Source organism: Trachemys scripta, chromosome 11, assembly GCF_013100865.1.
Source record: "Trachemys scripta elegans isolate TJP31775 chromosome 11, CAS_Tse_1.0, whole genome shotgun sequence".
NCBI classification, from domain to species: Eukaryota; Metazoa; Chordata; order Testudines; family Emydidae; genus Trachemys; species Trachemys scripta.
Genome location: NC_048308.1, coordinates 30742900 through 30757305, shown reverse-complemented (window position 1 = coordinate 30757305; position 14406 = coordinate 30742900). Strand labels below are relative to the sequence as shown.

At 40.0% G+C, this 14406-nt stretch overlaps 1 protein-coding gene across 4 annotated transcripts in view; it reads left to right on the top strand.

Annotated features, from left to right (window-relative positions):
* The window catches only part of ITGB6 (integrin subunit beta 6), a 74123-nt gene that overhangs the window by 45582 nt on the left and 14135 nt on the right, over positions 1–14406 (top strand). For all 4 annotated transcript variants that reach the window (XM_034785624.1, XM_034785622.1, XM_034785621.1 and 1 more), the window contains 4 exons: positions 4031–4165; positions 4402–4819; positions 6512–6734; positions 9232–9329. In XM_034785624.1, the coding sequence (XP_034641515.1) occupies positions 4031–4165; positions 4402–4819; positions 6512–6734; positions 9232–9329 (874 nt within the window). The remainder of the gene's footprint in view (positions 1–4030; positions 4166–4401; positions 4820–6511; positions 6735–9231; positions 9330–14406) is intronic.

Sequence of the window (14406 nt, the reverse complement as noted above, 5' to 3'; positions counted from 1 at the left end):
GGGTGCTAGTCCCTGGGGTTTTTTTTTTCTTTACTTCACTTTTCTTTATTACAAGCATGTACTCTAGCAATTACTACATTTTAAAAAAACCCTCTTTGTAATTATCATTTCCCATGCTTTTTTATTCTCACATCCTTTATTTATATCATATCTCTAATATGTTCAACCAAATTATTTTGATTTACAGGACAAAGAAAAAAATAACATAAATTGTGAAATCTTTTATAATTGATTGTAATAGCTTTTTCTACTATGGGTTTCTAATAAACACCAACAGATTTTCTATAAAGTTAAAAAATAAATATGACAGTGCACTTTAAAATCAATCAATCAAGGGACTACTATTGTAATAGACCTGGGGTGAAATCCTGGCCCCATTGAGCTCAATAGTAAAACTTCCAGTGGAGCCAGGATTCCCCCTCTGGAGTTTAACATAGGACTACGGGTAAATGCCTTCTGTTAGGGTTAATTGAGGATGGAATTTTAGGACATAGCTACTGTTACTCCACCTTTAATGGATGAAAAGCCACTTTTACTTACTATCTGCAAGAGAGGTGAAGCTGGAAAATGGATCCTGGCTGCTCCCACACATTGCTCAGCACTCCACAAATAGTTTGGCTAGTTTGAAAAGTAAAGGGTTCCTCTGATCAGGGCAGAGAGTGAGAGGGGAGTGCCAATTAGAGCCTCATGTAGATACCTATGTTGCCACATATGAATCAAGGCCCCCTGGCTGAGAGACTTTCAGAATTTATTCGTGCCCATTGTATTAATGCTAAAGGTTAATTATTCCGTTAGTTCGTGTTTGAAACTCTTTTAAGCACAAAAAGCAAGTTAACACAAACACTAAGAAAATCCTCCTTCCCACCTCCTTGAGTTCTTTGAAGATTTATTTTGCAGAATATTTTAAATAAAAATGAATGAAACACCATTTCCTTATATTTGGTGGGAGTGTAGAAAAGCTGAAATTGTGGTGGGAATAAAGGTGGACTTGTTAAAAATCACATGATTGGGACTTAGGAATTCTAGGTTCTAGTTCCAGCTATGCCATACTCCTGTGTCACCTTGCATTGTCCCTCTCTGCCTCAGTTTCCCCATCTGTAAACTAGGAATAATAATAATTACCTACCTCAGAAAGATGGTGTTAGGTTAAATCTGTGAATGTTTCTAAAATGCTTTATGTTCTTTATATGACATACACTATAGAAACTCAAGTTATTATTAATATCACTCACAGATGTATTGGCCTCTAAAATCTTCAGTGGGAGTAAGCAAATAGGAAACTATGAGCTGTCAAAATATTTGTTGTAAAATGTTCTCATCTTTCCCCGCGTCCCCCTCCTCCGCCCCTCCCCCCGCCCCCAGTGTGATTCATAGTCTCCAGTAAGCATGTCGCGACCTGCTTTGACAAAGGGTAAATTCTGTATTAGCTTTGTATCTTCAAAGCACTCATTCAAGTTGCATTATATCTGAAATCAAGCCTGTTGATTCCCAAGTTATTCCAGCATTCTTAAAAATACAAAGAATTCCATTCTGTCCAGCAGCCAGGTCCCTTTTGGCTTACAGGGTAATAAAGATTGAAGGAATAATATTTTAAACAGATCAGAGGGAGCTGCTGGCAAAGGCTCAAGTTTGTAACACCACTGATGCCTGTTTCATTCAGGAAATCTTTGAGTTAAAAGTGCTTCTGCAGGAATGTTTTAATGCTCACTGTACTTGGGAGCCAGATTCTGCTCCCAGTTATGCCCATATAACCCACTAGATTTGAGTCTTCCCTTGAAGTCATGGAGGTGAAAACAGGATGGAGTTTGACCCTGGATTTTCATTCATTTTCGGCTGAAGGTCATACATATTTTTAATTTAAAAAAACATTTCACAAATAGAAAATGGAGACGTGGTGATAAAGATCTATCCCATCCATCTGACCAAAAGGATGATGGGATTATGCACAGCAGCGTTTAATTTGTACTTACAATTACAATTTCACTTTTAAATAGTTTTGCAGTGCTGCACCTCAATTCCAGCCCTGGACCTCCAATCCAGTTGATGGAGTGAGGAGTTGAAAACCAGACTATTGTGTGGTACATCTTATAAAGTCTCCTTATTTTAGCATCATTCTCATGGTAGTTGATGCTTTTGTTAGACCCCCAGCTGCTGGAATCAGTTATTGTGCGAGAATCTCTGCTTTTGTTTTGTTTTTGTTTTTTTTTGGGGGGGGGGGTTGTTTGTTTGTTTGTTTTTGTTTTTTTTAAGGAATTTTCTTGCCTTCATGGCTGCAGAGAAAAGCTTGACCATGTGACCCTAAACATCCCCACACCAGATGGGGCTGGACTCATAATTTTTGAATGCTTGGTGTTGGCAATAATGTCACTTTCACTAAGGGGTAAATCTCTGTCCCCTCCCTATATGGGCATACAAGACCTTGGTGGCAGCAGAAACTGTATAGTTCCACTGCCTGGAGAGTAGGCAGGATTTGGGGATGCCACACACGGATTGCACAGACCCTGCCAGCTGAATTAGAGCTCTCTAAGGAGGTTCCTTTGTACTTCCAAACAGAGAAGGCTGAGGAACAGCAGAGCCAGAGGAGGTGCCCATCTTCCTGCTTCAGAGGTAGATGCAGGCAGCACAGAGGCTACTTCACCCTGTGGCTGGAGTAGCAGCGAGGAGGGAGAGATTGCATCCCATCCAGCTCCCCAACTTGATCCTCACTGCACAGCCTTGTTGCTCAAGCTGTGTACTATAGAGTGGATTTGGAGCTAAATGAATATATTAAAAATCTTGCTTAACAAATGGGCTGCTATCATTTATCTTATTAAAATAATACTTCAGTGAGGTTTTTCAGATGGAAAGACACAATTAAAATGAGGTAGATAAACAGATGTAGAGAATCCAAAGCTTATACAAATGAGACAGTTATGCAAGTTTATACATATTCCACTTGAAGTTTCAGCTAATGCCCATTGCACCTAGTCCTGCAAACCTTTACTCAAGTGAGTGGTCCCATTCATTAGGATGACTCACCTGAGAGTCTCCAGGGAAATTAAGAAAAAGTGGACATTTTCAAAAGCATCTAAAGTACTTAGGAACACAAATCCCATTGGAAGTCAGTGAGACTTGTGCTCCTAAATCCCTTAAGCACTTATGAAAATTTCCCATCAAACGCATTATGTATCTGAGGTTTAGCCTGATGCACACTATTGATTGAATTAGAAAGCCCATTAAAGTCCATAGGAGTCCATCTTGCCGCAATCTTCAGTGAGCTTTAGATCAAGTCTCAGTATATTGTCAAAATTGTAATAGAAAAACATTTAAGACTGAAACCCAGAAAGCAGAGTGTGAGGGAGCGCAGGCAGCAACATGAAGAGTCTCTCTTCCTGAAGCAATAATAGCATGATTTCTGGCATTACTGAACCCGTTTTGAAATCCAAGTGAAAGCTCATAAACTGAAAGAGTTTCCATCTGGGGAACAGAAGAAAACAGGAAGAAGAAGAGACTTAGATTTACACAATGGAGTGAGCCAGAGCCAGAGGATTAGGGCTGGCTCTGGTACTGGAAAGTTAGGGCCAAATCCTGGAGTCTTTTGTCTGGCCATTCTCAGACAAAACTGAAGTCAATGGGTGTCATGCCTGAGCAAAGACTGTAAGGTTACATGCTAAACAAGGAAAGCTACAGTGTTAGCAAAGTGATCATATAAATTCCTCAGTAAGGCCATGGCTAAATTAAAACCTACAGAAGGGAGCAGAGTACTTAGAAATGAAAGAAGACTTATTATTAGAGCATTAAGTACATTACCCTACAAGTGCAGGATATGGTCGCTCTGGTATCAGATATTCTGCTGATACGGCTGTTGACGTTAGCCTAAAAGCCAATACTTCGTTCATTTTCCATTTTTCTTGTAAGAAAGAAGTATGTAAATAAAGTATCAAAATTCAGAATTCTTTACTGCATAGATAAGGTTGAGTTTTTCCAATATACGTCACAAAGACGTGGAGCATTAGCAACCATTCCATCCATCGTGTTCCTTTTCTTTAAGGAGCTACGATCTGAAGTGGAGCTGGAGGTGTTAGGAGACACAGAAGGACTCAATCTCTCTTTCACGGCAATCTGTAACAATGGTACCATTTTTCCACACCAGAGGAAATGTTCCCATATAAAAGTGGGAGAGACAGTAAGTAGATAACAGATTCTCAAATGACATTCATTCCTGTAAAACTGAGAGAGATTTTTTAGAACACCAAGGCAGAAATCTTGCTTCCTTTATTTAATAAATCTCTTCCAAACAAATTGAGAGTTATTAGGCAATACCTAATAAATTCTTGTTCTTGGCTGTGCATTATATGTCCAGAGTATTCTTTGCATTTTGTATGCTGCAGCCACGAATGGTTAATATATTTTCTTTCCCAGGTCTCTTTCAACATGACAGTAAGCCTACCTACCTGTGAGAAAAGGTGGAGGCAGATTGTAATAAAGCCTGTGGGCCTGAGTGATGCCCTGGAAATTGATATCCAGCTGGAATGCAGCTGTAACTGTCAGAAGGAGGCTGAGATGAACAGCTCCAAATGCAGCAAAGGAAAGGGCTCTTTTGAGTGCGGTGTGTGTGCCTGCAACCCTGGCTACATGGGTCCTTACTGTGAATGTAATGAAAACTCCCTGAGCACAAATTCCTGTAAAAGGTCTCCAGAGCAGAGCTCCTGTAGCGGGAGAGGCGACTGTTACTGCGGGCAGTGTATTTGCCATTTCTCAGTGTATGGAAATATTTATGGGCCATACTGTGAATGTGACAATTTTTCTTGCGTGAGATTTAAAGGATTGCAATGTGGAGGTATGTCCCCCTTAAACTATTTTTAAAACCTATATTATAACCTTTTATGTAGATGTAACCTTCATTATAGGTGTATTCCCAGATGTGAACTAATTTCAAGGTTTTGACATTTGTTTTCATTCCACGTTGGCATGAAACCAGAACCTTTCAAAAATTTCTGCAAAAAAATGAGAGAGAGAGAGAGAGAGAGAGAGAGAGATCCCTTCCCACCCCAGAATATCCCATAGCCCCATGGTTATGGCACTCACCTGGCATGGGGGAGTCCCAGTTTGTGGGTCTCCTACATGCTAGGTGAGTGCCCTAATTGCGATGCTATAGCAGCAGTGTCTCAATCTTTCCTGTTGGAGCTCTTCCATTTTCTACAAATAAATAATTAAATATTAATTGGACCAGAGAGAATGAGGGACTGTACCCCAGTGGTTAGGACAAGTTCCTGTGTCTTCCACATCCCAGATGAGTGCCTTAACCACCAGGCTATTGGCAACTCCAGGGTGTGTGTCTCTCATTTTGTCATTTCCAGATCTGTCCCCAAAACTGTACCCTTTCTCTGTTTTATAATTATCCAAGTATGCCCTCCTGTATTTAATCACTTTGAGCCTGATTCAGAGCTCACACTGGTTTTATACCAGTAATGCCAATGATATAAGTGTAATTGCTCTTGATTTATACCAGTGTCAGTGAAGTAAGAATCAGGCCCTTTATATTTATTTTCTTCTTCTGGACTGCATTCTGTCTGCTACAGTGTTGTAAATCCAAAGCAAGTCCATTAAAAACAATGGGAATAGAGTTAAACTGGCATCTCTCTGGAGTAGCACAGTAGTGAATCAGGTAGGTTGGAGTTATCCCAGTGTCAATGAAAAGACAATTTGGCACATGAGGATCGAGTCTTATCTCCCACCCATATACAGGGCCGGCTCCAGGCACCAGCCCACCAAGCGTGTGCTTGGGGCAGCACCTGGAGGGGGGCGGCGCGGTGCTCTGGCTCCGGCCGCCGGGGAGAGCGGAGCCCTGGCTGGGCTCTCTGCCCTCCCCCCGGTGCTCTGGCCGCCACTCCGCCCTCCCCCTGGCGCTCTGACCACTGGGGAGAGCGGAGCCGCGGCGGGCTCTCCGCCCTCCTCCCGGCACGCTGGCCGCCGGGGAGAGCGGAGCCGCAGCGGGCTCTCCGCCCTCCCTCCAGCACTCTGCCGCCGGGGAGAGCGGAGCCGCGGCAGGCTCTCCGCCCTCCCTCCGGTACTCTGGCCGCCGGGGAGAGCGGAGCCCTGGCCAGCTCGCTGCCCTCCCCCTGGCGCTCTGGCCGCCGGGGAGAGCGGAGCCATGGCAGGCTCGCCGCCCTCCTCCCGGCGCTCTGGCCGGTCGGGGAGAGCGGCTTGCGGCCGGGCTCGGTGCCCTCCCCTGCCGCGCTGGGGGGGCGGGAGGCTTTTTTGCCTGGGGCGGCAAAAAAGCCAGAGCCGGCCCTGCCCATATGTATCAGGAGTGACTCCATTAAAGTGAATAGAGTTGCACTAGTTTAAGTGAGATGTGAATCAGGCCCTTTATGTTTAACTATATATTGAAAAGGATGGGGGTTTTTTAAATATGAGAGGTGCTGGTAGTAATGAAAATGTGCATTCTGAAATAGAATGCTTATAATGACTTCTTCTGTCACTTTTAAATGAAAACACTAACCTGGCAAGATAACCATTACTTTTCTAGGTAATGGTGATTGTGACTGTGGTGAATGTGTATGCCACAGCGGATGGACTGGTGAATATTGTAACTGCACAACTGACATTAACTCCTGTGTTTCTGAGGATGGAATACTGTGCAGTGGAAGAGGTGAATGCATTTGTGGAACATGTGTTTGCACAAATCCTGGGGCTTCTGGTAGCACATGTGAAAGATGCCCTACATGTGGGGATCCTTGTAGTTCCAAACGGTAAGGTATTGTTTTTACCATGTTTGTATTTTCTGCTTCATTCAGATGTGTGTAGTATAGTAACAGCTCTGGGGTTCCCACCCCATTTTTCCTGGGTGTGGGTCCTAGAACCTAAGGGCCTCTCTGCTTCTTCTGTGCGATCTAATCATAATGCAGAAACCAAACATTTCTCAGCATTGATCCGCTAGATCTCAAAATGAGCTTCAGGGAAAAGTCCTACAATGAATTCAGCTGAGCAATACTGACATCTGTTCATGGAACAGAACAACAACACAGCAGCATAACCAATGTCACAGAAAGAAAAACAGACAGGGAAGGACCATATAATAAAGTTTGCAACATGACTGTTACATTATTTATGTCTATGGATTCAGAAGGCCAAGTTCTGCTCTCAGAAGCTACACCAGATTTACCCATATATAGCAACTCAAATACCAAATTCAGCTAAATGGAGCGTGGATTAAGCAGATGCCGCTGTCATAGGAGTGTCAGGGTGAGTTCAGTGGAGATAAAAGCAGTGGTGTAAGTTATGAATCAGGTATAAGCTGATCTGAGACTGATCATAAGTGGCAAAGAGGCACTGATTTCACCTTCATTGAGATATGTAAAAGAAGTGGAGCTTGCATGCACGGGTATACCAGTAAAAGCATTTAAAAAGAGGGTAAGAAAAGTAGATCCTCTAAACACACATTCGTATGCCTGCACTATCGCCAAATCGTCTGAAGATATAAGGAGGCACAACTGCCCAATTAGGCAAGGTGCTTGAATTGCTTTCCATAGAATACCAAATTGGTGCGAAGTACATTTGCACGTTCACGGAGTGCTGAATCAGTGCAAATTACGTTAAAGTATCACTACTCTGCTACTTATATTGATTTATACCTGAGGCCCGCTTCTTCTCCCACACTGTCTTTACCCCTTTGGAATTCCATTGCCTTATTCTCAATATAACATTGTAAATGAGAAAGGAACCCATTCCATGATGTGTAACTTATACTACCATGGCTCTCTACAACTAGTGGATCAGGTCCCAGAAGGCCAATACAGTTTGCTCAAGACTCACATGGATAGGCTAAGTGCATAATATTTTGAGTAAACATAGCCCTTGAGTATAAGTACATTATGCAGTAAATATTATTGATCTGTTTATACTCTGACTAATTCAGCAGACTAATAGGAGATATTTAGTTATCTGGTGGGCTTTGAGTTAGCATATTAAAAATATATTCCACATCATCTATTTGTCAGACCTTTTCCATCTCTCCTCTTTCTTTGTCACTGCCATGACAGCTGAAACATATGGCTGGAAAAGCCAAGAGAGAGAAGATTGGAAGACATGGCTAAGTTAAGAGACCAGGTCAGAGGGGACTGAGAGACATGGTTAGGCAGCTGAGAAAGTGAGGGCAGTAGTTTGAGAAACATGGCAAATATGACAAAAACACCAACAACACTGAATGTATCTACATTTGATAGGGACTATCCCATTACCCACTCATGTATTCTATTCACTGCTTCACCTGTGAGTGATAAGGTCACCCCCATCTCATGAAAACAATCACAGTACCCTCAGCATTATTCTCATAGAGGGATGTAATTCAATGCAACAACTGTGATGGCCAGTTTCTTTTTAAACAGTCAGTCCTACAGAGTTGTTGTTCTCAGAGTCTCAGCCTCTGAATCCAGTCAATGCTTTAAACCTAGAATTGTTCCAATATACTTTGCAACAATTTTCCTACGTGAATTTTCTTTATGTATTTTCTTTATTCCACTAGCAGACTCTAGACCAGCTCCAACTCCCATTGAATCACTGGGAGATTTCTATTGACTTCAGTAGGAGTTGGATCAGACCCTGAGTTTGTTTTTAAATATTCCAGTAATTGTACAAGTAAATAAAGTAAATAAGATATTTTGAAGTTATTTTGCCAATAACTTGCATCAGCTTAATTAGCATCTGTGTTAGTAGCTCCTGAGACAAGTGAATCATATTTGAGAGACATCTGTTAAGATACCTGAGTATGTTTTTAGTTACTTGGTAAATATAACACAATATTTAAGAGATTTTAAACATAGGGAGTTTTATATTAGATTCTCAGCCTCCTGACATTGAAGTCAATATCAAATATTAGTCCATTTGGTAGACATTCTTCTGACAAGTATTTGGTGTAGGCTTAATTCAGAACCTTTATCTTTAAAAATGAATGCTATGTATGAGTAACCACATTTCTTTATCAGACATACATGAATAATGTTGCCTGGAGTTCTGTCTGGTAACTAACAAGAGCTTAGAGAGAAAGAGGGCAAAAGAGTACTTAACTACAGTACCTTTATTCAGGGTTTTTTGGAGGCAATACATATCACATTTCTGAGAACTACTGTATCTATAGCACAAGACCTTTTGTTGGCTTCTTTTTAAAAAGTAGACAGCATATATATTCTCCTTTATATTTGTGCTTTGTAACAGACAGAGATTGATGAGCTTTTGAATTATTTTTCACAGGAGCTGCATAGAATGTCATTTGGCTTCTGATGTCCAGTCAGAGGCAGAATGCAATGAAAAATGTAGATTAGTTGATGCAACTGTCAACAGTGCAGAAGGTTTGTACATCTTTTATTTAACTGCCTTTTGCTGTCTGCCTTATTAATAGCTTTATTTTTCATTAGTTTTACATAAAAGTATATACAATATCTGAACATTACTGCAGTACATACATCATTTTTTCCCATGGGATTGGCTTAAAAAGTTATACCAGTTATTTGACCCAATCACTATCTATCTACATATACAGTACTGCACTGAAAAACATTCTTATTAATAGCAGTCAGAACTATTTATCCCTTCAGGTTAATTAACTCACCACTATACACAGTTTTCTAACCAACTTTTGAAAACTATAATCCACCTATGGCTGAATTTTAGTCTTACGTGCACTAATACAAACTCCCAATGAAAGCAGTATCCTGACAAAAGCATCTGGGTGTAAAATTATATCCAACCCGTAAGTTTCATTGTGATTTCTGCCCTCAGATGCACATGCAGTGACCCCTTTGAAGTTCATGAGAACTTCCAGGATAGAAATTGAATAAAATATTACCCTGATAGACAAAGAAATAAAACTTTAAACAAGACCACTAAGCAATATCGTTGCTTTTTCTAAAAAGAAAAAAAGGGAGGGGCCTGCATATAGTTATGCAGACAATCTGTAATTACTTCCAGTGCCAGCTAATACCCTGACATATTGTAATTCTGAGGCAAGGCCGCACAATCACTATGCTGTAAACATATCACAGATATGACTTCACCTCTAGATCAGGCAAATACAATAATTAGGACAACAATGCAGAATGCTCTATGCATATCTTGAGATTGTTTGCACTAAACCGCTGGGAATTTATCCACAAGATCACAAATAGCAGCAATCCAGTGACATTTGCATCCTTTCTGAGATGAGCTTCAGCACAGTTGTATTTTGTGGTTTCTATTACAGCTATCAAATACAACGTGCAAAAATTTGTAAGAATTTATCTTTGGGGGCAGTGGTGGCAACATTGTATTCCAGAACTTAACAATAAGTTACAATGATTAATATATGTGGTATGTATTCATGAACATACGGAATTCTATAAACTGTAAATAAGTTCATAAAAGCAATTATTCATTGTTCAAATGATAGATACATTTCTTTGGATGATACTAATCTATAAATCCAAATAGTTTATGGTAAAAGTACAATAGGTAGTGTATATTTATGGCAAAAATTCTCAGAAACATATACATAAAAATAATAAATTGAATGAACAGGTTTGTTTGGACAGTTATTTACTGTGGGTAGCATGGATATTTGGTATCTGAGTACCTTCCATACAGTTTTTGGTATCATTTGGTATTCTTAGTACAAATTTTCAAAAAGCTATCATTGAATGGCAGATCTTTGTAGCCAAGGACACATAGAGCATTCTATTTAAGGTATCCACAATACTACTGAAAACTGGGACTAGCCCATTGCATTGTCTATATCCTTGTGTGTTTAGAGAGAGAGAATCTGGGTTGACACTGCTTTGTCCTAAATTTGCACTTGAGCCTCTTTCAAACTCTACCCTTCCCTGACCATAATCTTCAGCAACTGTAGACTTTGATTTTGTTCATAACAGTAGTAACAACTGCTGTAGTAAAAACTGCATGATAGTTTCCATTCTAACTCCACAAATAAAATAATTATTGCAAACTTTATTTGAACAGCTCTACACTTAATGCAAAATGGTTGAGAGTGGTGGGTGGAATGATTGATTTGGGTATGGAAATAGCCCTCAATGAGAAGTGACTTTAAGTGGTCTGGAGAAAATGAATACTTAAAAGAAAAAATAATCAGAGGTTCCAAAAACGATATAATCATAGAATATCAGAGTTGGAAGGGACCTCAGGAGGTCATCTAGTCCAACCCCCTGCTCAAAGCAGGACCAATCCCAAAACAGATTTTTACCCCAGGTCCCTAAATGGCCCCGTCAAGGATTGAACTCACAACCCTGGGTTTAGCAATGCTCAAACCAGTGAGCTATCCCTCCCTCTCATTGAACTGCAATGCAATGAGAATTAATCAAGTTGTGCATTACTTGCCCTATGTAACTGCATAAATTTGTCACTGTTACCCTTGTTCTTCCTCCCCCGGCTTCTTGTTCATTGTTAGTTATACATATTTGTTGCATTTCATCCTATATTTTGACTGTAAGATCTTTGAGGCAGGGACCATCTTTTAATCTATGTTTGTACAGTGGTTCGCACGATGGGGCCTCAATCCTGACTGAGGCATCTAAGTGCTACTGTGATAAATAATAATACTCGTTGGCTTTAACTTAACAAGTTCTAACCCTTTGAAATTGTATATAGTGTGTATGTATCTATGCGAGGGGTGTTTGTTAGTCTCTGAAAAGTCCAATCCAAATCCCATTAAAGTCAATATAAAAGCTCCCATTCACTTCAGTAGGAGTTTGGTCAAGTCCAAAGAGTGCAGCTAAGGAAGACTGCACTATGCATGGCTAACGTAGCTGCATATGGATTGAGGCAAGAAGTTTAGAGGATCCCTTCACTCCTTTCCCATAGACCTTGTAAGCGGCAAAGAAGTTAAGAAGGGTTGCCCATTTTGTAAGAGTCACAAAGGGAGCCCTGTTCTGTTGCATTTTAGGAGTCCTGCTTCTGGGCAAGGTTGCAACCTCAACTTGGGTGTTTCCTGATTTTTGAGTGCTTCATTGTGAAATCTGAATATTTTTAAAAAATATTTTATATAGAATATTAAAAATTTCTAAATAGATTTTTTTCTGAAAGATTCCTTTACTAATAATTGTTACACGTAAAACCTGAGCTGATTACAATTGAGAAACAGTTAAACACAAACACCCAAAATACACACAAAAACACATACATGTTTTTTTCTGTTTCTTCAGATTGCCTACTTTGTGCACTTGGCAGTGCACTGTGCAAAGTCAGTTTCACTTCCCACTTTTTAAGTACTAACATCACATTTATAAGTTCTGTGCAGGAAGCTCACTTGAATGTTCTTGTCCTTATACTCCAAGAGGGTGTCGATATAACACAACAACTGTGGAGATGCTGAAGTTTAAGTAGTAAAAGGTACATTTACAAGTTGAGAAAACAAAGGAAAACTAACACGCCTTGCCTGGCTATTTACTTACAAGTTTGAAATAGGAGAGACTTGTTTAGAAAGATGTGGAGAACCTGGATTGATGTCTGGTCCCTCTCATATGCATCCGAAGAAGTGGGCTGTAGTCCACGAAAGCTTATGCTCTAATAAATTTGTTAGTCTCTAAGGTGCCACAAGTACTCCTGTTCTTTTTGAAGTTTCTGAGTTTTTTAGGTGCTACTTTATGTTACTGTTTTTCATGGATGAAGAAAAATTGTCAAATTAATGTTAAGTATTAAAAATTGAAAATTTCTAAAAATGCTGAGGTAGCTGAAAAAATCTATATGAACTACAGGAGCCAGAGATGGAAACTGAAGAAAGGTCAAGGAGGCATCTGTCCCTCCATGTAGCTAGGTATGGAGCTACAAGCCAGGGAGCAGGGTTAGGAGGAACATACTCAACCAGCTTATAGAGCCAGCAGAGGAGAGGATCAGGGAAATGAGCTGCAGATTGGGGAGAGGGCCAGGCACTTGCTTTGAGCTGCATCCCTGAGGCACGTGCACAGCTAGGGTTCAGTGTGTTCCCATACTCCTCCCCCAGCTCTGCTCTGCACACACATCCTATCAGGTCTATACATGTTCCCTTACTGTTTGTATGAGTCACAATAAAGCAATTCTAAAAGCCCAGGACAATATGATTAGGAAAGAACTAAAAGGAGCATAAGCGGCAGATATATTTGACAAAAGTGATTTTGTTCCACTTTGGCAAAATTAAGAACATTTAAGTGGAGGCACCCCTTTAAAGCTGTCAGCTTCCCATCTCAGTGCAACGTAAACTTCAGGCACTAATCCTGCAGTCCTGCTGCCTAGGATAAGCCTTGCATGCTATCTGACCCAGTACAAAGCTGAAACACTTCAGAAGGAATCAAACTGGTGCAGTAGGAACAGTTTTCATAATGGGGGTGCTGAAACCCATTGAACAAAACTGTAAGACCTGTATATGATGGAAAACACTTCAAGCCAGGGGGTGCTGCCACACCCCCAGCATCCCTAGTTCCAGCATCCCTGAACTGGTGTGTACATTTTTTATCCTTATTTTTCAGATAAATGTGTTTTTAAAATCAGCTCCTTACTGTTGTTTTGTTTAAATTCTTGTTTCTTTTTTGAGATGGGGAGTGGTAGGGATACCTTTTTTAAAAGACAAACAAGAAATTTTCCAGATGACCTGATAAATGCTGCAGTCTAAAATTCTTTTTGCATCCACTAGCATGTCCAGGAACCCATTCAGGTTTAACTGAGTTTTGTGTGTTCTCAGGCCCCAGTTCACCACTGTGTCGTTGCAGTTTTATACTGGTGTAACTCCATTGATTTCAAACTCTGCTGAAATCAATGGTATTATGCTGGTATAAAACTGGAGTAATGTAGTGAATCATGGCCACAGATACCATAATTAGTGCAAATTACATTTGTCTTCTAAATATATTTCTTGTGTTGTCTTGTTAATAAAACTCAGTGTGCACTATAGAGGGCTGTATTTTGAGTATGAATTTTTAAAAACCTAGATAATGCCTAGTGTTAATGATCTCATATACTAAAACAGTGGGACACCTTGGAGGAGGAATGAATATATTCAGTGTAAATTAAATTTAAGAAATTAAAGCAGTGTTGTCAAAAATCTGGCATCAAGCCCTGAAAAATCCTGAGATTAGTTTAAGTCATGGCATTTTAAAAAAGTAATAAATTTGGGGTTCCTTTTATTTGCCTTCTGGTTCTTGAGCCTTTTGAATGCACTTGGGTCACACTTTTCAAGCTTTTCTCTACTGTACTGACAACTAGAAACTTACTTTTTTTTTTAATGAAAACTGAGATTCTCTTATAATCACTTGACTACATGGCCACATTGCATCCCTATGTATGATATAAATAAAGGCCAAATTATATGAAAGTATGTGATACATAGTAAATAAAAGTTGACATTGTGTATGTACAATAGCTTCCTTGAAAATTCCATTATTGTAGCCAAATTATTTCTTTGTTTGT